A 24,857-nucleotide genomic window follows, 5' to 3' on the forward strand; every position below is an offset into this window, starting at 1 on the left:
CCTAACTTTCCTTTCTATGAGTTTCTCACGAGCGTGTTTAGCGCGAGCATACGGCACACTGGAGCTCGTTGCCATCCACGTATGGTCCGCACGGTAGTCCGCCGCCAGAGCCGCACACGCCCTCTACGGGGAAAAGGAGAGAGCTGTTTCCATCCTCGGTCATCGTGCCCGGTCGGGTGACGGCTTCCGAGTCCACACAGATGTAGGCCGTTCGCATCTGCAGTACGATAAACATGATAATAGTGTTTCTTCTTTGATAGACAGAACATGGTAATTTAAAGAGAAAACTGCCCTCATTCTTCCGTCAAAAATCAATCACAATTCTGATTAGCTATGAGTTGCTACTTGAGGACCCGCTCACACATAAGCGAAGACCGATCGCCGACTTTTCTACAACTTCTGAAACCACTGGGCCGTAGTTTATTGTCGAAGGTTGTTTTTAAGTCGATAAGATGGAGTAGTTGTCAGCTTTGCAACAGGTGTAGGGCTGCTTTAAGTTTTCAATGTTGCATCGAAAACTTTTAGTCGGTCGGCATTTTTTTTGTTTTTTGTTTTTTGTCGTGAAACGGAAAGCAAGTTGCACAGATTGGTCGCCGATCTTTTAGGACTGAACTTTTTGCTGGCCCATGATCTGATGGGAAGAAGGCTTTCGGCCGACAACCAGATGTCGACCTATATCAAAGATTAATAGCCAGCCCTGTAATAACCACTGCACTTAACTACTCGTATTATATTTTGTACAGTGTCCGAGTGTCATACGTGCCGATACACTATAATATTAGTGCTTTCTGCAATCAATAATTTTCATGCTGGTTAAACTGGGTTAGATGTCCCCTTTACGACCTCTGAAACTTACGTTGTTGTGTCTACTAGCCATGAGAATTCCACCGTACTCCAACGTCCAGTTGGTCGGACAGCTAGCCTTCCCAGGGATCATAATAATGCCTTGTCGGCCGCTCGCCATGCAAGAGGCACACGGAACATCCTATAAAGTGAGTAGATGTTGAAAAGTTATTACAGGTCTCCTCGTGTGCACCATGCGCATAAATGAAAGGTAGCCAATATCTTTACCTTCTTTAGTATCACTGGTCTCTTTAGTCTTTGCTACCATCGAATGTCTAATAATGGTAAAAGTTAACCAGACATCAAGAACTGAATATTGTGATGTTTACAATGTCAGCTATGGAAGTCTCATTTTTTGTTTGAGGGACCTAGCAGACTATTCAAAAATATGAACTCTGCAATTTTTTGATTTTCAGAACCTTTTTTTAACTCATTCGATTTCAACTGGGCTTTCTATCTATCTATCTATCTATCTATCCATAATGTAATAGTCTGTCTGTCTATCTATATATTTATCTATCTATTTAAGATGTCTATCTTACTATGTAGTGGTAAAACGACAAAGATAACCTTGAAGAACTTGCAATAATCATACATGAGAAAGAGGTGCCCTGTGTCTTTTTCTGCGCATGCGTTACGTCCCACACCTCGGTCCATGGACTATACACGGGGATAGGTAGGTTTTGATATCTTAAACATCTGGTCTCAATACCGGTCACCTCCCCAATATTACCCCTGACTTTATTTTACGATCCATCCTTATTTCTAATTTCCAGAATGGCTCATTCCCTTTTCCCGTATCTCCTCTGGACTGGTTCCCCTGCAGTTAGTTATAAATAGCATCATTTCTTCCTTTCTTTTTGTTTTAAATCGTAAAATACTTTCAGTAATGTATACTAACATGCAATAGTTAAAGAATCCCGGCAAAAGGTAGCTCTCCTTCCTATATAAGGAGTGCTACTTCCATTTTGACTTTCCTAAACAATAATTTTAGATTCTTGCGTCCAATACCTCAACCGCGTATATCGAAACAAAGAAGGGAAACTGACCAGAAACAAATGATGAATAGTGAAAACTATGGAAAACCCATTTCTTTGCTCAAAGTTTTCACTGTATATACATATATATATAATCATATATATATATTTTTTCTTCTTTTTAGTATACTGGTATCATTTTCATAGTAAGATTTGATAGTGCTGCCGTTCCTATAAACTGTAGGAATAACGGTTGTGACCACTGAAAAGACAATAACACTATTATCCTCATCAAAACTAGGCAATTAGCATCAGAGTTAGACCTTAGCTTGAGGCAGATAACTTTTCAAAGTGCTGTGAGTCATTGTATGGCATACATACCGCCATGTTGAACCCTCTTGATCGTGGGTTCAGCGTTTTCATTCACTCATGTTTTCAAGTCAGTGAATTATTCTTATACATGCAAGTTAATTTTTCAGGGTAACCATTTGATATGTGGTGCGATGACAATCTGAAAAAAAAAAACCAAATAGAATTTAATTTGGCACAAGCTGCCCGATGAACTTAAAAAATATCCTCGTGGATAATGACAGTAGGCTTTGGAGTCTTGTATAAAGTAAAACTGGACTCACGTGGCCGTGTAGATCTGACTGGTCACCGAAAGTGTTGCCGTTCCTATACTCCACGCTGTAGATCCTTGCTCGCGGCTCCTGGCGTCCAGGGATGACCGTTCCGTATTCAGGGTCAGAAGTCATGCACAGGTAGTTGCTCCCACTTCCTTTAGCCAAGGAGAGACTGCTTCCAGAGGCCGCCACACCTACCCACCAAGACAGGTGCATGAAGGAAAACGTGGAGATAATAGCCATATGTCACAAAAAACAAAAATAAAACAAAACAAAACACAATCATGATTTTTATTTGCCACTTTTTTTGGGGGGGGGGTGGTGGTGGATATGGACTATATTATTAGAAGGAAAGCCATTTAAACGTGATGTACTGTAATATAAATATTATATGAGATATAAGACATGGAACAGTGATTCTTAATCTCAAGTAATTTTAATAAGTTTCCCGCACTCTTTGTAGTTGTAAGCTTTTCACCCCCTTATTTCCCCCTTTCCCTCAGAGGTACCCACATGATACAAGCCTAGTCTTTTGAGTGGGTACCTCCACTTTTCTTTTTTTTCGCAGAGTGTATATAGAATGTATGTATCTTTTTTGTACTGATCATGTAGACATGAACATGTTGTTGATTCTGTCTGGTTATGTATATTTTGTTGCTTCCATGTCAAACTCATAATACTGTTTCTTGTACATTCTGTTGGAAAGAAAGAGTGAAAATAAAGTTTGAATTGAATTGAATTGAATATATAATAGAGTATGAACTGAGTCTTCCTTTTGGATGTTAAACGGGTGTGCCGAACACCACACGGCTAATTGGATTTCAGTAATCCTCATATTTTATTCTTTCTTCCTTTTTTAGAAAGGGAAATGATCTCTTGTTATCCACAAGGTCTCCTGTCACCTTTCCTTTTGTCCTTCTGAATTAGCTTTATCACAGGGATCAATAATTACCGGAATAGATGAGGGTCGAGGTATTGGGGCACTCCGTGACGCCCCAGCGAACGTAGGTGCTTCCTGGAGCAGACGAGTCTTTGTTGATCCCCGGAGCCACCGGCACGGTTCTACCACCGACCGACGACGCCATCCTACGTCCGGCACCAGGGCCCTGACAACAATATGCAAGAAAGACGAGCCTTTGCCAAGTGAGGAAACGCGTGAAGGGATCTAAGGAGCATGTGCTTCCTGATTATCGGATTTCGACAGATACACATGGCAGGATGTGAACTTGACCTTAGATTCAAGCATTGACCTGCCTTGCTGAGTAATTATTTGTCTTTGTCTTTTCCTCTCTATCTTTTGAGCATTTTTATCATCATCATAGGCTCTACCTGCTATACAATCACAAATAAGGAGCATCTTTCATAAAAAGAAAAAATGCGAAGAGGGGAATAAGCTCTACTTTTTAGCTTCCCTTCCATTTTAAAAATCATTTAGTAAATATCATGGATCTTTGTTTCAAAATTCGTCTTGTGTTTATATAACATTTCGATACGTGAAGACGATATACAGTATGTATATATATATATATATATATATATATATATATATACTGTATATTATATGCACGAAATATTTTGTACACTTATACTTTTTGTTGAAAATGAAAAGGAATACATGGAAAATGCAACGAAATGAAATTAAAATAAGGTTGGTCGTGTAAATTTCATTTACGGAGAAGGTGAGAACACAAGATATATTTTGTTGTTTGTGTAAATGTTTGAATTAGTTTGAGTTGAAATTATTGCAAAATTGTGAAATTTGTAGAATTAAAAGAGAACAAGCAGTCACGATTGAATTGCGAACATTCGGTTTAACCTTGAAATACGTTCATTGAATGAATGTGCTATTTTGTCTGTTGGATTAGGTAAAAACAAAGATGGAAATTTGCTTTGGCGATTGTATTGATAAAATCACCTGATGATAAACTGTTTGTTAGTTTATAACTTTAACAACATCATTTAACTTTAACAACACACTAAGCGATGCGATGGAAAGAATGTGTCACATCATGATCATTAAGATACAATCAAAGTAAGTGGAGCTCACTCAGAGAAAAGAAAGACTTACACGAAATACTTTAACATAGTCACTATTAATTGCTCATTGAAATGGGCACCTAAACTGTAATTCGTAGCTGTAGAATTCAATTTTGGTAGAAATGTCCTTCATCCCATTTAATAGGGTTGGTTGGCTGCATTTCAAAAAAGTCTTGGGTAATCCTCGGGCAATGCTGTTTGTTTCCGTTTCATTCCGTTTGATTATTTCCGTTAGTTTCAAAAGTTCAGATGACATCTGTGATAAGTCATCATGATGCTTATTGCAGTCTATGGGCGACTCCAGCGATGGAGAACTAATCGGAAGGAGCGAGAAGTCCATGTCGCCACCACGGAAATAGAAGTCCTGTTACACTTCAGGAGATAAATGCTCTCTCATTATCTACCAAGAACATCATGCCACCAATTTTTAGCTTTCAAGGTCTGACCTGTATCTGTCAATCATCGGATATTGTTAGTCATGATTAGCCAACGCAGAGCGCCAACGCAGAGCACCACCGAAATACCAGATCAAAAATGTTCGAAGTTTGAATATCCAGTGACCTGATTGGATATCAGAGAAATACTTCGCGATCTAGGGGCGGACGTTGACAATCAGGCTTATGCATAGATCTAGCGGGGAAAAAAGTAATTATTTCATCCAAGGATATTGGGTTATGTGACATGTCCTTGTTCTCCATTACCGCGAATTAGAGGTGAATCTTTGTAGACAACCGTTTGAATGGCGCCACAGTCCAAGGTGCACACAAATAATACAGCGGTCGCGGGATGGATAATAATGTATTTATTTTCCGCTGTTGAGAAGGATTGAACAGAACTTTCAATCATAGTTAGGGTTGGGTTTTTAGAGGGGCACATCATTGAAAATAAAATCCAAAACTGTATTTGTAAACAAAGAAAGTAAATACTAAAATATAAAAACATAGCAAGGAAGGACATATTGCAAATAACATAATAAAAATCATTATTATAATCATAATCGAAAATTTGCTTAATACGTATCATTTTGCAGCTGATTTACACCCAGACATAAAATTACTACAGACACATTACCTTTCATTCATTTTATCTAATTTCAATTATTTTATTTCCCAACAAAAATACAATTAAAGTTCAAGAATTTTTATATACAATTATATGAAATCAGTGCAGTTCATTTCATATAATAAAAGAAAATTAAAATCTATTCCCTATCACGTGGCTAACTTTTCCTTATCATTCCACACCCCATTAGGTTTCATGTGTTTGTATGTATGGCAGACTAGACATTCATAATGAATTGTGTACTTCAGGACTGAAGGAAAACAGTTTTTTGTTTTTGTGATGTATATACTGATTAGTCTAAATTATTGTTCTACACATCACAAACACTAGAGACTCGTGGGGTTGACAACTAACACCGCCAGGTTCCATCGTATTTCTCTTTAACATTCTTTTACTTTGAGTGAAAATGACACATCGACCGCTATGTACTATGTTGTAATTCTTTTTGTATATATCCAAGCTGGACATTCTGTATTATTATATTTTGTGTATTTTCCATCGAGAAATACGAAAATAAAATTGAAATGGAAATGGAAAAATGCCATATGAAGAAAATGCCATGTGAATACAACTTCATCATAATCTGTTTTCAGCAAATCAAATAATGCGAAACATGTTTTTGCTCATCTTTGGTTTTATTCATTCTTACCTCTGACGAACGTTCGATGCATGTTTGCATCCTATCGTATACAGCTTGATAAAGTCATTCATTAGCACGCAATTTGAATGTGTCTCAGAGAACTACATAATTGTTTGTATCACCTTGAGAAAAAATATGAATATGTTTTCGTCAATCGAAATAAGCTTTTGGGTTGATCATTATCTTTGTTACTTCCTGTAGACTCTGGAGAGTCGGCTCTTTAGTACTCTTATGTCGTGTTTCATTAAACTCATTGTTTCCATTGCTCTACTTTGACCTACTTCCATGACACCAAGGTCTTTTCTATCATTCTTTTGTTATTAATCGGCAATCTTTTGAAACAGTACTCTCACGGCCATTCACTAAAAACTTTGATAATGGTGTATCCTGTTCCCATTGTCATGTGGCGTTGTTTGCAGCACGTTTCCATTTTGATAACATAATTTACAATGATAGGCGCCTCGAAGAGTAATACACCGTGCAAAGAAAAAAACCCAACAACAACAAAAGAGAACTAAACAAGCAACGAGGTTATCATTTCTCAGTCGAAAAGTTTCTTATCTCAATTCTTTCATAGACCTGTGGCCCCGATTTATTAGGAGGCCAAACCTAATATCAAGCTACGATAATCATGATAATACAGCTACGACCAAATTGTGGGCTGCAGTTCTTGTTAATGCTCTGTAAATGAAGGGTATTGGTGATCAGGACACTTCTTGGCTAGGGGGAACAGACAGATAGACAGACAAGCACGCACACACACACACACACAAACACACATAAACATAAATACATACAGGTGCATCAGGTTTGGTCGCCTTCTTCCATCAAATATTTCGACATCATTCTAGGGATGACCATTGGTCCACAACCGTCCGGATCTTCCTGACAAAATGACACATTATTTTAGTCATTGTCATCAGGAAATGAATAAGTTGATAGGTCAGTAGACGTGAGTTTGATTTTTTTCTCGTTTAACGCAACCAACACGAGTTTGTTTTTGGTCACCTCCATATAAAAACAGTTTCTGGAAGTTGAAGGAGAAACACCTGACAGTGTTGCCACTGACCATTACTCATCATTGCTCATTCGGAAACGGGTATCGTTTTATTTGGGACAGCGATCGAGGGTTAACTCAAGAAAAAGTGCATACGTTGATCAGAAGAACAGGTGATTTTGGCTTAAGGTTTAGTTTTTATTGTTTTTTTTTTCTAACCTACTTTTTTGCTCAAAGAAAGATCTTATGAAGTAATACTTTTAGAGTGTATACTCTGACTAGATCTACTGTATTAATATTTTGATATCGATTCATCGACAGACAGTAGGTGTTGTCCATCATGCCATTGTTGGAAATCTTAGTATGTCTCAACAACGCCAATGTCATGCTAACTGGAATCTTTGATGTTAAAACTTTCCACGAAGGGCAGGAATGGGGGGGGGGGGGGAGGGAGTCATAAGTAACTAATCAAAAAATATAGACTCTGACTCATAGAGTTGGAAGCTGATTGGCTCACGTTGAAGCGACTTTGGATTCGCCCTTGGAACAATGTTCTGATCACATCGAGGATAAAAGAATTGCTGTGTAATGACCTCCTTCATCGGGGAAAGTGATTTGAACCCTTGAAATCCACACGCTCAAACACAAGCTTCCGGTGATGGTTGTTCCCTGTTTGCATTGACTGTCCTGTTGGGGTCAAATGACTCCAAGCTTAAAATGAACTTGTTTACCTCGTTAGAATGAATATAATGTACTTCGGCGCTACTCGCCGACTTTCCTGGGTATACGTACTAAACCTGATAGTGAGTCCCTGGATGAGCTAACCACGTGCACCTATTTTCCTGTGTTTTGCATCGACTGTGTGTTTTGATGTTTTGATGGATCTACTTTCATGGTTGAATAGAAACCACCCTCTTGATCGTTTTAAGGAAGTAGGGATACATTAAATTCTGCCCTAGCCTCTAGAAATTTATTTATTTTTATTCATTTATATATTTATTTATACTTTCGTGCGTAACGAAAGGCCAATCAACGTCGGTTTATTTGGTTCTACGCTAACATTGTAGAAACCCTAGAAAAAATAGCCAATGCAGTGTTTGATTTGACTCGCTTTATGTGCAAAGCGCAGTACTTAGTGTGGTCATGATCCGCATTCACATGTGTTGAAAACGAAAGAAATCGGAGGACGAGGAGAAAAATGGACATAGAGAATCCAATGAATTTTACTTCGCTAGGACCAATTTCTCTTGACAACAGCATAAAAGAAGCTTTAAGTTTTAACACTTTTACCGTAAAAAGTTTTTTAATTCTGTTATTGTAGAAATATGACATTCTTGAAAGGCCTAGATTTATTTTTTTAAATTCATTTCAACATTTCTACATTTATCCCAATATAACAGTCTCCTTTATACCTGGGTGAGCTCTGTCTTCGCCTGAGTTGCTAATGACCTTTGAACTCCTCTTCCTTCGCCCCTTTTCGCTGTCTTCTTTTTCCTGCCCACTTTAGTCCCCTCAATTATTATTTTTTTTCGACGCTTATCCTCGTTTGAGATCGGCTTCATGTATGTTTTGTGTATGTTTTGTTCATTTTTTTGTTTTGTTTTGTTTCCTCTATATTTTGATTTTCAGGCAATGTGTCCAGTTTCGTTAGTTCAGTGCATACATATAATTAATCATTGTTTATGAGGGGTATGCAAATTACAGGAAAAGCTTTTTAACAGTCTCCTCCATTCCAAAAAACTTTTCTTTCATTCAGTGAAATCACAGTAATATGATTGTATATTATCCTTACAAATTGTATTTTCCCTTATCATAAGAAATGATCTACATTGATTTTGTATACCTATATACATGCAAATGTTATGTTGTAATTACATTTTTGTTTTAAATGAAATAAAAAAAGATGATAAAAAAAAAAACCCGTGAGTCCAGAAATGCATTTGTCTTGAAACAAGTAGTTAGGTACTTAGGACTTTAGATAAGAAGTGTTCGAGCCACTTTCAGCTGAGGACAAGGGTAAATTAGCATTCACTGAATTGTTTCGAATGGGACGTCATTTCTTTCAAACATTGACAAACGAGGTTGTTAAAGGGAAGATGCCCTCGAGTAGAAAAGGCATGCCTTTGGGATATGAATAGAGACGTATACATTGGCGCACGTTTTTCTTACATTGTGTATCATTACATAGGCGATTTCTGTGTGTGGTTATGTAGATGTGTATATAGGAGTATGATAGTAAATTGTTGATAGACGTCGAAAGACTTTTAATACACTCTTTTTTCTTCCTCTGACAGTCTTTCAAAAACCATGTGCATTACGGTTGATTCTGCGGTTAATGAAATAATTGTGGTCGACTGCAATATCCTTTCAGGACAGAAAACTCATTTAAGAAGTGACATTATAATGTTTCAAGTATTATTTTCAACAGTTACCAATTGTTTGTTGTGTTCATTATGTAAGACTGAGACATATTCAATTCAGTTAATGACTCTTACCAGTTCTGGGGGTGATTGATATCTTGTTGATGCAAACAACAACAACAACAACAACAACAACAACAACAACAGCCATGCGACAGCATCATTAAAGAAGAAATCCACGTCAAAAAATAAATAAACTTCCAAAGAAAGACAAAAAACATTCTCTACTGAACAATACAAAAATAACAAAATTTGGATAAGAAATATGGAAGATATGACATTTTGAAGTTTCATGGTTTTTTTTTCGGAAAACCTTTCTCTGACAAGTCCTTGTAAATATTCAAATGAGTGACTTGCTGATATCATACCCTCACAATTTTACATTTATGTAATATACATTGTATGAAATGCTAACAAATTGTTATTTTTAGCTAATATAAATAAAAACATGTTTCCATACCAATATATATCAGAATTAGCATCTGTTCTTTCTTTATTTTGGGTGGTTTCAAGGCAAGTTTTATATTTATACAGCCTAAAATATGAGATTTTTGTCATTTCTGTATACGAAATGAAAAAGAAATTGTGATAGCATGACATCGTCAACTAGCTGATTTGAATATTCATAACGACTGGTCAAGAAGTGTTTTTCCTAAAAAACTGTGAAAAGAAATTGCGAGTCCCACGTCGGAGGAAGATTTCACCGTTTTGCTGCCGTCTGCATTCAAACTCTGACGACCTACATTCACAACTGACAGTGAGCGACCATGTGGATGGGCACCTATTCTGTTTTTTGTACTCTAAGGTGAAATACATTAGAACTCATCTACACAAAACATTTAACCAACATTGCACTATTACCCCTGGATTTGTCAGTTATTGTTTTGCGGTACACAGTTTAGCATGCGCTTTTGTAAAAACAGGTAGACCTTGGTTTCAATGCATTGTTTCACTTTGATTTCCAGTTCCCACGCCCATCTCTACAGAAATAAAAATTCGATGCGAACCGCCACCCATCTATAGGATGTACGACTCTTTTTGAACAATAAAGAGGTGTTTGTCTGAAATGTTTTATTTTGTTTTACGAAGATGTAAAGGACACACGCAAAGTTTCCATTAAAGAATCACTGAATTTTGGAACACTTTCAAAACTATATCTTTTGAGATAAAACAATATCCATGAACAAAATTACATGATTTATCAGTGACACGTTGTAGTTACTGAAAATACTGTTTTTTTCTTAAATTCTAAAATATCAAAATATTTCCCCAACCAAATACCCATAAACGTGATCATGTAAGAGTTTGTTCCCCCAAAATAAACCGTTTGCATAACACGAAAGAACAAGAAAGCGAAAGAAATCGTACCGTTAATTCTGCCGTAATACAATTTGAGGTGTAGTTACATGGTACTTACCTTTAAAACTAGTCCCTATGGATACAAGAAAGGAAATAGGAACTATTCGACGTAAAGTTTGGAAAGGGCGGAAGAAAGAGAAGAATAATCTATGTACAGGATCAAGTGCTGGCTATTGGTCCTTTACAAAGTCTCAAGGATAGAATACACACTCCCCTGTTGTAAACTGGCCTTTTTATGCATTTCCTTGCAATATGCATTACTTGCGTGTACATGCATACATACATACATACTATACATACATACATTCATTCATTCATTCCTAAAATCATACATCCAACATACATATATACACCTAAACATACTCACATACGTATATACACACATGCAGTATAACTTGCGTATGCGTGTTTAAGGCTACCTCTGTTTAAACGTTACATTTAGACCTGAAATAGGCATAACATACAGCTAGCTACTTGATAAACATAGAAGATGTAGCCGAAAAAACCCAAATGTATAAGTTTCACTGTGATTTTTAGGTTTTCTCTTGAAAGCACAGTTATTTGAGACCCGTGATTCAGACGAAATGTGAATCAAGTAGCTCCCAAAGTTGAAGAAAAGTCATGACGGTGCTGTATTGCACGTAGACCTCGAAGATGTAGTAAAGTGCTGTGTCAAAATAAGGTCGGCCTGCCTTATAACTCCGGTCTCAGCAGTTTTGCCAAGTTAGTATCTTCACTATGGAAACCAGAGCCAAATGTTCTCAAGCGGGATTTGACTGGACCGGAGACGTCGGGAGGCTTCCGACAGCGAGGGGACGGTAGAGAAAGGGAACACTTGTATATTTCAAAATAAATAAAATAATGGCTATGTGTCCCACTGGCGCAAATTTATTAGACATGGTGATACTGATAGCTGCTTACACATCTCGTAACCGTCAGAAATATCATTGTGCTTCAATAATATGTAAAAAAAAATGAAAATGTAGATGAGCCTAGTATCTATCTATTCACAGAAATATAGCCAATACTAAGTAGATACGGTCACAGACTACTGCTAAAAAGAATGAAGTTACAATGGAGACAATGTTTTGGCGAAGGTGAGAGTATGAGCGTGTGAAAGCAACATGTTGGGAGCCTTAATTGTAACTAGCTACGACTACCTGGGACAGGTGCCTGTTCTTCCGGTAGCAAGGGACTTGCCCCAACGAAAATTCCCGCCATAATCCTCTTCATTTATAAAGTGATAGTAAATTAACCCAACCATAAATATGTTAATATAAGTAGAGTTCAGGAATTCATTCATCTGCAGTGATAGATTTCCATTTCTTGATATAAGAAGTAGATTGTAGGCCGGTAGGTTTGGTGCCACAATGACAACAGTATCTCTCTTTTATTTGGGTTGAAATTAAAAAAATAAGACTTGACGAGAGTGTACAAACCCTTCTCATCCACAGTTGCCAAGGTGTTGTTGTACTGGAAATGTATCCTTATCTATTTATTTATTTATTTCTAATTTTTACAGGAATTCCTTTGAAGGTTGAGTTAACAGTCCCTGACAGATACACACCCGAATATGGTGCCGTTAGATTCATGTATAATAATATGAAAATCAAGACCTCATATCTAAATGAAGTGAGGCTCTTTTTTTGAAACGTCACATGACCATGATGACCTTCCTCACCCACTGGTTGTTTGTTTCTCTTCCTTCGAGCTGCAACAATGAACCACGATACGATGGCACATCATGTGCCACTCCCTGAAATATTGCTATATTTTTGATCGTGTTTGGATTTGGGACAGGAATTGCAACCCAGTTCTCACGGAACCGGCTGTGATACCGTCAGCAAATAAATATCTACGTCCTCTTCAAATCATCAGGGCTCATCGATGACACCTTTCGTTTCCCGATAGATCCTGTACTTCAGTCAACAACGTTACGATTTTTTCTCTCTATCTTTTCTGATCCATGAAAAGGGCAGTCAGCTCTTTTTTTTGTTTTTTTTTTTGTTTTGTAAGAGTGGTCACGATGATTGATAAAACGATTCGGACCTCTGTATAGCTCAGAGCAATGTTTGTTTACATTGTTATAAATGTGTTTCATCGCGCTCGATCTGGTGACAGAAACCTCAACTCTTTTCAAAGCAACGCACAAACGAGGACACTTCCGATTATTTTCCGGGCATCGAAATAACAGTGGCTCATGAGAATATCAAAGCTCAACCTCTTATCGCACCATGAAAACATCATCACTGCGTTCAACACTCTTATATTAAGCTCACAGATGATAAAAATCCAAAGTGGAGGGTGAGGAATTTCGTTCTTTATAAACTTATCTCTTTCAGCCGATAAGACTGCAGCACTGTACAATAGTCTTGATTTGGGTAGCGAAATTCGGACCGGCGTACGAGGCAAATGAGACATTCAGGAGCAATACTTTCCTATCACAGAAACAGCCCATGATTATGGTCAAAATCTTCGTGATTTATGACTGGTCACTCGTGACAGGACAACAACAGAATGCAACACAAGAATCGGAATTCAAATACAGTATTCTGGCAATTTCAATCCTGCAAAATATTTCCCATCAATGGGAAAACAGGCAAAGATGGAAGGGTTCGGTGTAAAAATGCTAGAGGTAAAAATGTCAGAGGTAATAATGCCAGAGATAATATTTCAGGGGTAAAATTTTCAGAGATAAAATGTCAGAGGTAACTTTTTCAAAGGCAAATGTGTTAGAGGTAATAATGTCATGACGACCGTTTGCACTACCGTGCTGCGTAAACAAATATTTAGCATGTTTCAGTTTCAAAATCATTAATATTTGCGCATTGATTGCATTGGACCTGATATCTTTAGTCCACATACAAAATTGAATCTAGATACCCCCTTTCTGATTTTCTCCAATTATTTCTTAACCTCTGCATTACTACCTCTGTCATTTTTACCCCTGACATTTTTATCTGGCACCGATGGAATTTGTGTACCCAAAGACGAGTCCATTGAGTACTACACACGATGATACTCAGTAACCGTTAGAAACAACAAAGCATTTGCTCCATGATAGGGTGAAAGAGAACTCTCCAATTTTCCCGGCTGACACGATACTGATACAAATCTTCATTTGTCTTCCTCGAAATAATCATAATGTAACTGCGCGGTGAGATTGAAGTTAGGAAATATAGTGCAAAATTAGTGCAGCTTAATGGTACAAGGTTTTATCGAAATCAGAGGTAATGGGAGATCAATAATTCTACATGCATGTAGTTTTCAACTCCTACATGTTTTGAATGACGGATGATATTGTTGCACATTTATAGAGCATTTCTAATTTGTGCCTGATTCTGATGAAAAACGTCCACCACTCTCTTTGTTTGAATACATACACTGTACTCTAATGATTGAAGCTGATTTGAAGATAACAGGGCCATGCATTTTAAAATTACACAATGATTATGGTCGTGGTGAGAGTCGTGTGTTAGTACATGGAGAAAGCGTCTCCAATAACTAGTCCTTGATTCTATTCGAAGATTGGCCGGAGCCCTCCTGATGGAGCCGTGCCAGGCGCGTGTTTTTTACACAGATTACCAATCTGACCTCGGCATTCTGCTTATCTTTTCTCCGATGGGGTGGTTATCATTTCCCTATGAGCTTTGTCTCCTCCAGGTATAGGATAAAAGATATATGATAACCACGTGATTAAATGTGATGACAACAATGTCTATAATATACTTCAGTAAATCTCTGCTCACCTAGTTCGCCAACCTCAGTCGTTTTGTTAAATATTTATTACAATGCTAATAACTTGCTACTTCCACATCCTCTCTAAGTATCTAGCGTGAGTCCAAAGATTGACCACCATCTAAACGTATGCAGAAAGGGCTTATACATGAGAGAACACTCTCTTGCCGGCGAAACATTTTTTTTTTCTTCTGAATTTTATTGATATTAAAGAAGAAAGCACTCCCCTTTTTCACAATTTGCATGGCGTAAAGACGTCTGATCGATCATTGGATAAACATCGAAACAATTCAGAATCTGATACAACAGAAAATGAAGGAAGGAAAAGGAGAGAAAAACAAATTCTACCGTCGATCATTTTCGACGATAAAGGTGGTTCAAAGTATCATCCTCTACTCTATGGAAAATTAATGTTTCAAACCTTTACAATTTCATGTTTCTAACATTTGTCATTTTTAGTTTACTGTTGTAAAACACTAATTGTTAATTGATTTATTTAAAAGGTTATTGGGTATATGATAACTATTGATTTGGATAACTGATAAACCAAACTGATTCTAATCACGATTATCAAACTGCGTGGAAAAATTACAACCACCCCTAAATAATTGTAATCGATATTTATGCGAATTCTGTAGTCAATCGCCATTGATATAAACTTTGGAATGATTTTGCTCTATTATGTGTTGTGCTCTTTTCAGTCATGCACAGTGTGTGTGTGTGACAAGGTAAGCTGTGGATAAAAACGGGAACAAGGTTTGTTAGTCTCTGACGTAAACCTGAAGAATGGAGGTTGATATGCCATGTTGATCTTTGCAGAACTACTTCATCTTTAACTTGTGTACATCAACACTTAGAGCATTCTAGACAGATATTTTGTTATCATGATTCTGCGATAACTTCCGCAATCGTTGATTTCCAAGTTCGAACATCCTGTTTGGTAGCGAGTGCATCATGAATACTTATGACATCACACTGAATATCTACTCCGTGTTTTGTGTACCCTATTAATTGTTTGACGCCATCATTACGCAATAGCACCTATACTATCCGTCCAAGTGTTGTCGTAGAATAACACATAAAAAACAAGGAAATCGTTACTGTAGATGACCTTGAAATGGCTTGATTGTCTCTTCATTGGCCTCATCGTGACCCCGTTTCTCATGTTATACAAGGAAATAAAGTGGATCCTTTAGGCACGACAGAGCGAGACGTACCTACCACCCTAGCCGGTAAAAACAGATGTAATGGCGACATTATGTGCTGTGGTTCAGACGACCGAACAAAACGGAAGGGGAGATAACGGACGATGAGAAGATAAAGTCAAAAACAGGAAGTAATCAGCTTTAGGGCAGGATTTTTTGTGACATAAGGAAAACCTTGACTTTCACGCAAGTTCAAATTGAAAGATCTGGATTAATCAACATTTAAGTTAATTTGTCAAGCATAGTTGTACGTTTGAACACTATAATACATTCACAGAAAATAAGTTGAAACGATAAAATGAAATAAACATATTTCGCGTTCTTTCGACGATTGAATCGAACTCATTCATATCTGTTAAGCATGCAACTCCAATACATATGTAAATTAAAACACATGCACACACGAACGCTTCAACTACTTGACCTATACTTCTCCCGAAGAAGAAAGCTAATAATAATGAACTGAAAAGAAAAGGAAACGATTGGAATCTTCAAACTCAACTGTGAATGACTTCTTATGATAAGAATCATTCAACAGGCAGGACATTGATTACTCTGTTTGATACTGAAGGACAGGTCGTCTGAAAACAAAGTTATCAAGGCATATTTGGTTGTACTATTTATTCAAGACTACTTTTTTTATATACCCAAAACGAACGTCGTGTGTGTGTGTGTGTGTGTGTGTGTGTGAGAGAGAGAGAGAAAGAGAGAGAGAGAGAGAGAGAGCGCTGATGCGAAATGTTTGTGTCTTTGTGTACTTTCCGATGTTTCCGTTGCTTTTGGAAGATTTGCTGGTATTGTTTTTTGTTGCTGTTGTTCGTATTTGTATCTTTATCCATAGCTATATATATACCTATATCTATATCTTTATCTGTATTCATATTCATATTCTCTCTCTCTCTGTCTCTCTTATAGATATAGATATAGATATAGATATAGATATATAGATAGATATATAGATAATTCTTAGTAAATTTATTCGTCATCAATTTATTTCGATTCCCTTCGTGGGATCCGCACATCACAAACACTGCGTTTTAGTGGGTCCTTCCATTTTTTCACCTAGCATGACTTGTCTTAAACTCAGCATTCATTGTTACGACAAGCATATTTGTTTTAAAAAAAATGATATTAATTATTTGCCAATTGGTACCTTGTGAATTCGTATTTCATTAAACAATATTGAGTTAATTTTTAATTCAATCCATTGAATTGTTTCTCTGTTTCATATTCGTAACATTATTTCCACCTCTCTCATCCCACACTGTCTTTTCATTATCTTTCGATCTGCCTCACTCACATCACATGTCTTGGTTTCTTCAACCCTTGATGTTTATTGTAAACATCGTCATGATGTCTACCTCATAATATTTGTTTATGTTTAGATGTACGTGTTGCCATATTATGTTATATTGCATGCCATGGTTAGTCATGCACACAAATGCACACACAGTAGAAACAAAGCATTGTAAAAAAAAAACCCAAACCCCGATCTGCATTACCTTCATTTGAATATGCAGAAGTCACATTGGACTCATTTTTTTTTTGTATGCAAATGTCATTTGAATTGTAAACTTTTGTTGGACATGAAAATAAAATGAAAATGAATATGAAAGTGTCATTATCGTATTTGCTAGGTCAGACCGCTGTCATGGTTTAAGGCATGATAATAGAACGGGATTCAATTAGCTTGTGTTTATACCTGCACATTGCTGAGTTCCATCCTGAACCGTTCCATGGCGATGGTCTGATTGAGAATCTTGAGGTCCTGAGCATGAATCAAATCTCGGTTTGACTCCAGTATGGAGTTTGCGTGACACAGCTCCACGTACACCGCTACCAGACCCAGTAGGGCGCCGCATGCAATGAGGACAGCTGCCACAGTGCAGTATGGGACCATCCACCTGTTAGGAGCAGAAAAAAAGTCATATTAATAGCTCATCTACTTTGACCAACAGTGACAGATAATCATTATTAGCATCTTTGATCACGTATCAAGATCTGGGGTTTATGGAGGTAGCACTTATAAACTTTACTTTAAGTGACCCGACCGCTTTTAATTCATTAAATCTATAAATGCAACATCTGTATGTGCTACTTACCACATCAGTAAATCAATCAACGGTTAGAGTAAAAGTGACGTGCATTGATTAAGTCTCTGTTCCTTTGCTTGATTATTGATTATATTCTATGAACTTCTGAGTCGGTGTGTAAAAAGCTGTCTTATTTTGAAACATATACGGTTTTACCAACGCACTGCAGCATTAGCTCGAGAGTTAGCATTATAATTATGAACTTGTATTTCATTAAGGATGGGCTAAAGGAAATACCTCCATATAAAATACATAAGTGGACGCGGTGACAATGCTATATAAGGTGCCACATGCAGCCATTATCATAAGTATTTTTTGTGCTAATAAATCCTTTTTATATTTAAGGATGACAACAGATTATGACATCGGGTTCACACTTATCGAGGACAATCCAATTTGTACATGCAGTACTTACTCGACATTCAATTTTCAGTCAAAGTGACTTACAGGTACACTGTAAGTTTGAAGCACTGACGATTAAAGTGACACTAACAATTTGCCGTTGACATCTGTATGAGACGCTGTGATATGGTTTTGAGTTAGAAAACACATGAATCGCTCCCTGAACGCTTGTTTCTTTGCTTGTTTGTTGGTTTATTGTTAACAGAGTGCTAAGGTATCATAATTCAAGACTCTGATTATTGGTTTGCAAATTAGCAGGGACATTTATTACAAAATGTGATGTAATCAACTTTACATCAACGCTACTTCTATGCCCTTTTTTGTAAAACTTGTGATAGAAATCAATCAATCACAAATCTCTTGAAAGCTGCAATCAGTCGCAACTTGTGATTGATTGAATGATTGCAGTTCTCCGTCTTAACTTCAATCATAACTTTTTGTTATAAGATGGATTTGCATTCAATCTTAAAGTTGCGATTGATTTGAATCAATCACAAGTCCTTATAAGACGGGGCCCTGGATTCATTTGATTTTTTTATACTGACAAACCCCATCTTGTTTCCATCGTATAAAATATTCAAATCTCAACAATATTTTACTTATTTTTCGGGAAAAGAAATAACAAAGGGCCTCATATTCAAGACATTGATAATTGGCTTCCAAATTAACAGGGACATAAATTACAAAAATGTTATAATGTAATCAACTTTGCATCAACGTTATTCTTCTGGATTCATTTGATATAGTATGTTGACAAACTCCCATGTTATCACCATTGTATAAATTATTCAACTCTCAACAACACTTTGCGTAGCAAAAATCCCCTCTTGGCAAATTTTGGTATATCAAGCATAATGATAAATTCAGTTAATGGGAAAGATGATATCAAAGACTTGAGCCAGACTTGTGAATAGATAGTTCCGATTGCTTCTGTTTGCTCTAAGAACATCTACGTGTTTGTATCAAGAAGGTCAAAGATGGTCAAAGGCTTAAAGTGACAGCAGGTTTTACTTGCTCATGCGTATGTTTTGTTTTGTTTTGCTTTTTTAGGTGATCACGTACAAAACGCATTTTGGGGGCATATTTTGCATATATAGGCCCTACTGATTTCTAATGACTGTTAGTCGGTTTCCAGCTACTTTTATAGCAGTGCTATCGATCGATGCAATTGCAATCTCGTTGGAAATTTAATGTGATGATAAAATATGAATGATGTCACTATAGTGACAAAGATGATGTTGATGTACCTGATTTCTGTTTCATGTCAAAAAAAGATACATTTGGATGGAGTGTTGTTGTTTTTTTTTCTGTCCCCTATAACCTGCCTATTTTACTCTAACCTCAAGCATTGCGGCATATGTGTTGTAGCTATATAAGATTACGTAAATGCATGAACGTGAGTCACGATCTTTGTCTATTTAGCTCAAAGATATTGAGCAGGAAACATTATCGCTTGCCGATATATGATACCTGCGAGTTAGGAAGCGACAACTGCATGAGAGGAAGGTTATCATGAAGCCATCAGTTATAATCATGCATTCACTTCACAAAGTACTTGTTAGCGGAATTTGTATTCCTGTCCCATTTATGCTTCCCTGCCCATTTCCCTATTTAGGCCTATCAAACTGCCGAAATTTGATCTGTTGGACAAGATCAAATTGTTCAAAGTTGATTGCACTACAATGTACTATACCTCGATTGTAATTCCTCGTGGAACATTATGCAAAGCTAAGTTGCCTTGTGATGTTCTCATTACATGAGTGGACAAAAATGATATTCATTACACATGTCCGGTATCTTCCTGTCTTTGGATTACTCTTTCACAAAACTATCCAATTTATCATATGCAAAGCATGTTGCTAATCATGCAGGCATCACGAGCCAGACCCTGTAAGGTCCCTGCAATCCAAATAGATGCATTTTGGTCGGTACATAACCTAATCACCTAGATACACACTTATGTGCGTTAAATACATTGGGCTTTAGAATCTCTGCCAACTGATTGGTCAATTGTCATGCATTGATTTTTACTGATCCACACTGAGCCATGCGTCCGGTGAAATCCGAACGCATGGCTCAAGTCTTGTATAGTGTCGTAGGTGTACCGGACGCATGATTGGCGAAAATGGTTGGATTTCATGAATTTACTGGCCCGTTTTATAACACGAATGATGCACAGGCCTTTTTCGTGGATCAGTGAGAATTGGATGCTCTCGTTTAACTTTGGAACAGTCTATAAAAAACCCACGAGCGCAGTGAGTGGGTTTAAACAGTTCCAAAGTTAAACTCGCGCATCCAATTCTCACCGATCCACTCTGCCCTGTGCATCATTCGTATAATGTCCAACTGCTATGTCCAAAAATTGTCAGAAATATTTGCATAAAAAAGAACATGGTATGCTGTCTTGAGTTAGTGCTGGTAGTAGTTTCAGTGATAAGGCACATAACTGTGTCTATCGTTCAGCGCAAGTGTTACATGAGGATTATGTCACTGTGGGAATATGAAAAAAAAAATGTTCCAGAGGATTTTTCGGAGCTGGGGGCTAAACAGGGTGCAGAAAAAAAAACAGTAAAAAGTGTTTACTACTATATGGCGCATATTTCTTGAGGTACTTAGTTATTAGCCTATGTACAACCAAAAGACCTGTATCAAAGAGAGGTACATTTGGATGGAATATATATATATATATATTTTTGGTCGCCCTATCAGTCTCTGGCTTACATTTTCGCGCCACTAGTAATTCATGTTATTGAAAGCATGTTCTAATCATGCTGGCACCACTATCGAGTTAGAATTGTAGCAGGCATATTATGTCTCTTTTTCAGAAGACCTATTAGTCAACTACCATGGTTACGTTAATGAATGTGACGCTTGAAGGACATTTCAGCTAGTTGCGTGGCCGAAACCATGCTACAGACCGTTCTCTGTGAAGAACAAAGGGCTATTCATCATGATTATTTTGATGTGTCTTGTAAACGCTCTAATTCCCCACCCCCTTCGCCCTTTTGAAAAGAGAATGAGACAAAAGCAGGTTCTTGTTGGAATAGAGACCCGCGGTGCCATTCCCTAAATTTTATACCTGCGTGATGTAAGTGAGAACAAGTTCTAACAAGGCTTTCTTTGTGGAGCAGCAATGTTTACTTACGGTATTGGAGGGCAGCCAGCTCTGCTTCGTTAAACTTTATGAATAGTGCATAATATTACCAAATGAGAGTAATTTGTTTAACATAGGAAGTTCACAAGTGTCATTTCTAGAAGAAACAGGCCCCAAAACAAGTCTGTAAAGTATTGAAGTAGGGTTAATCAACGGTAATGTCATTTTTACATAATAATTTTTTTCCTTCAAAATTCAACACTTGAATTTTGCTTTCAAGTCAAAAGTAAGAATAAAACTGCAATTTTCATTGTACCTATTTTGGTTCTAATGACACAAATGCTGGCTTAAATGGGTACGTAATGATTATGGAAGATTCCACTCAATAACTCTTGTCTATGTGTGTGTGTGTGTGTTTTTTTTTTTTACGAGGGGACTGTTAGTCACTCCCCTTTTCCAGCAAAATGTCTAATCAGATCAGCCTATTAGATGTTTGATAGTTCTCCTCTCATGGCTCTGGTGAATATAACAGCAGGTATACGGGACCTATTGTATAAGCAGCGGTCACGAACTGCCAAACACACTGCCTTCGAGATACCGTGGTTCGATCCTGAGAAGAGTTAAAGGGTTTTAATCTGGCTCCAGTAAGCAATGGGTGAAAATGTTTGCAAGGTATCCCAGATGGAAATAGGAGCCCATTTCCTGTTCCTCCTTTCCAAAGGAGGTACACTGTGCCTCCATTATAACCTTCCTCTTGCCCTCTTCTCTTTTAAAAGCTCTCCCGTTTACAACCAAAGTTTACTCAAAGGTGATATTTGGTATCAGGAAGTACGTGTACCAAGCTCAAGATCAATTTTTATCGAGGTTATGGTTTGAAAAGTGACAGTATTTCTTTTGTTTCCTTTCACGATTTCAGGCACCTCGCATATCTCCTAGTAAGTCTTCGTCGAATCCGTTTGTACTTGTGTATTCTTGAATGTCTTTTATAGACCAATAAAGGTAGAGTAACAATACGTTAAAGAAGTTTGAAAGTGGATGATTTAGACACGTTAGATCCTTTACTTCTTCAGGTTGTTGAATGTGTTTACAAGCAGGGCACAAGGCACACGCTAGCGCATGGATCGTGACTGATCAATAATCACACATTGATTTTCAAGTACATGTACCTGGAAATGAAATATATGTCTTCTCATTCTATCTGATTGAAACCCACATAAACCAATACATTTTCGCCTTCTCTCTCTCACTCCCTCTTTCTCTCTTTACATCTGAGTCTCATAATGATAACTGCTAATAGTAGAATCTTTGAAGTGTAATACATTCTGCCTATCCCACCCAATTCTAATTCTACAGACACAGCGATAAAAAGAATACAAAAATGTACAACTGGTACTATCATTGTTTGTTTGGCAGATTCATTCTTTACATCGCTTATAAAAGACGTTTATATTTAACCTTTATACGGGTTTGATACATGATTATAAGCTTCCAAAATACAAACATAATTAAACTGCACGCTGAATAGTGGGATTAAATTCTGCAGAGGGGATCCATAATTGATTGATCACAGAAGGACACCAACGGAAAAATCGTGCTACGACAATGACATATATACTGATAGCATATCCCATCTTTTTTTTTTAAAATTCGTTGTAGTGATACTGGCGGGTGACCTCATAGGGACACACTAAACCGCATCCAAGTTTAGATTCATTCATTCACATTGCCCTCAACCACCGCGCACATTACATCCTGTCCCGAAACTAAAGCTAAAACCACGATGAAATGGGATTTGCTTTTTCCTGATCCTACTTTCGAGGTATCAAATCTTTTTTTTTTTTTACAAAGAAGCCCAAAACTGTACAGGATAGACAGTAAAGACAGTGCCACTCTTACGCTACATAACAATCGGGCTTTCTTTTGTCCCCCTTGGTTTTCTTTACATCTTAGGCGTTACATTGATATCAGTCAGCTGAGATGACGAAAGTAACAGTAACTTATATCGATAACAAGTTCTAATGGGTATTCCACTGTTTCGTTACGATACGAGAATTAAGTCTTATTTAGGGCATTATTTACTATTAGTTGATGAAACAAAAACCCAGCTTTAGTACTTCAAAATAGTTTTGAAATGTGAGTTAGGGGTAGAAACAACCAATGTAGAATTGTAAACGGTATAATCAATGTTGAGTATTGTAAAACATTCAAAATGTGAACAATAGTAATAATAAAATTGTAGAATAAACCGTCTACAGTGAGATTATGGTTTATCGAGAAAAAAAATATTGATGTCTCCTTGTATTTTAGGCTTTATTGCGAAATCTTTATGGTAGGATGTTTTGCGGTACAACTGACCTACACATATACATCAAATGTGAAAACTCAAACATTTTTAAATCACTGCTCCCAATAGTAGTTGACGTAGTGGCAAAATATACCCATTTCCGTATTTCAAAATTTTATAACATTACCGGAAGAAAGTATGATTTTCTATATTTAAAGCGAGAGCTACACCTACCTGTGTTTGTTCAACATGTTGTTCTTCAGGTGCCTGGAGTGGGCTTTGGAGTCGAAGTGTCCGTATTCGAAAGAAACCTGCTCTCGGTCCTTTTCGCAGACGACAGCCGTAGAGGAAGAGGAACACTCGTCGAATTTCTTGTCCATTGAGCACATCGGATTTTCCATTCGTGTCAGAATCGCACGGATTTGGTCTTTCTTCACCAACTATGGACAATCTCAGAGCTGGCTAAGACTTTGGCAGCGAGACTGATTATTTTCTTTTTAATTTGTTTATTTATTGCTCTGCTCGCAGCAGCCGAAGGACTCTATAGGCTGAAAACGAAGAATGGCAAGAACCGGAAAACTGGAGAACTGCTTCTCAGGACGCCGTCGGATCGAAAGCTGCTGATCGTTGGCGCAACTATCGTTTTTATACCCACTCGCCAAGGTTTTACCCGTATCAGATCGAGGGGCTTCAGTCCATCGATTCATTTGTTTGAAAACTTTCTTGATACAATTGCAGTTGAAAGAAGCTAGTCTCCGTTACAGGAACCCCCATTGTAGGTTCGACATTCACAGCAGACACTGATTAGACTTTGCTTCAGACCTTTTTAAGCGACGGAAACATCCCCCATCCCCCCCCCCCAAAAAAAAAAATGCTTCAGGGCACATGTAATATCAGACTTAAGATTTGCACACTATCATGTTTTAATATCCTATAACTCGCCTTAGATAAGTCGTCATTTGATATCTCATTCGGGAAAAATGCTGGACTATGTTATTGACAAACTCAGATTGGTGAGTCTGCGAATAAAACTAAGTGCTTAGCATACAAGTCCAAGGCGGAAAACAATGGTTCCGTTATCCG

At 37.3% G+C, this 24,857-nt stretch overlaps 1 protein-coding gene across 1 annotated transcript; it reads right to left on the reverse strand.

Annotated features, from left to right (window-relative positions):
- LOC139715487 (uncharacterized) lies at nt 1–24,175 on the reverse strand. Its single transcript, XM_071627057.1, has 6 exons — nt 24,009–24,175; nt 17,604–17,805; nt 3,396–3,549; nt 2,453–2,637; nt 857–985; nt 1–217 (listed from the first exon to the last, which is right to left on the reverse strand). The coding sequence occupies exons 1-6, from the start codon at nt 24,173–24,175 to the stop codon at nt 38–40; spliced, it is 1,017 nt and encodes a 338-aa protein (XP_071483158.1). The 3' UTR covers nt 1–37.
- Between the last annotated feature and the right edge of the window lie 682 nt (nt 24,176–24,857).

This window comes from Diadema antillarum, unplaced genomic scaffold, assembly GCF_040938485.1.
Source record: "Diadema antillarum isolate AM-2024a unplaced genomic scaffold, OU_Dant_1.0 scf00000049, whole genome shotgun sequence".
Classification (NCBI taxonomy): domain Eukaryota; kingdom Metazoa; phylum Echinodermata; class Echinoidea; order Diadematoida; family Diadematidae; genus Diadema; species Diadema antillarum.

Bases quoted from the DNA above. Each gene is read 5' to 3' on its own strand.
- LOC139715487 (XM_071627057.1), bottom strand. From the start codon at position 24,175: ATGGAAAATCCGATGTGCTCAATGGACAAGAAATTCGACGAGTGTTCC. The intron at 3,550-17,603 runs GTATAAACACAA...TATTGTTGTCAG, and splicing joins TGGAACTCAGCAATGTGCAG to GGCCCTGGTGCCGGACGTAG. The intron at 986-2,452 runs GTGAGTCCAGTT...CTCACTTTATAG, and splicing joins AGTCAGATCTACACGGCCAC to GATGTTCCGTGTGCCTCTTG.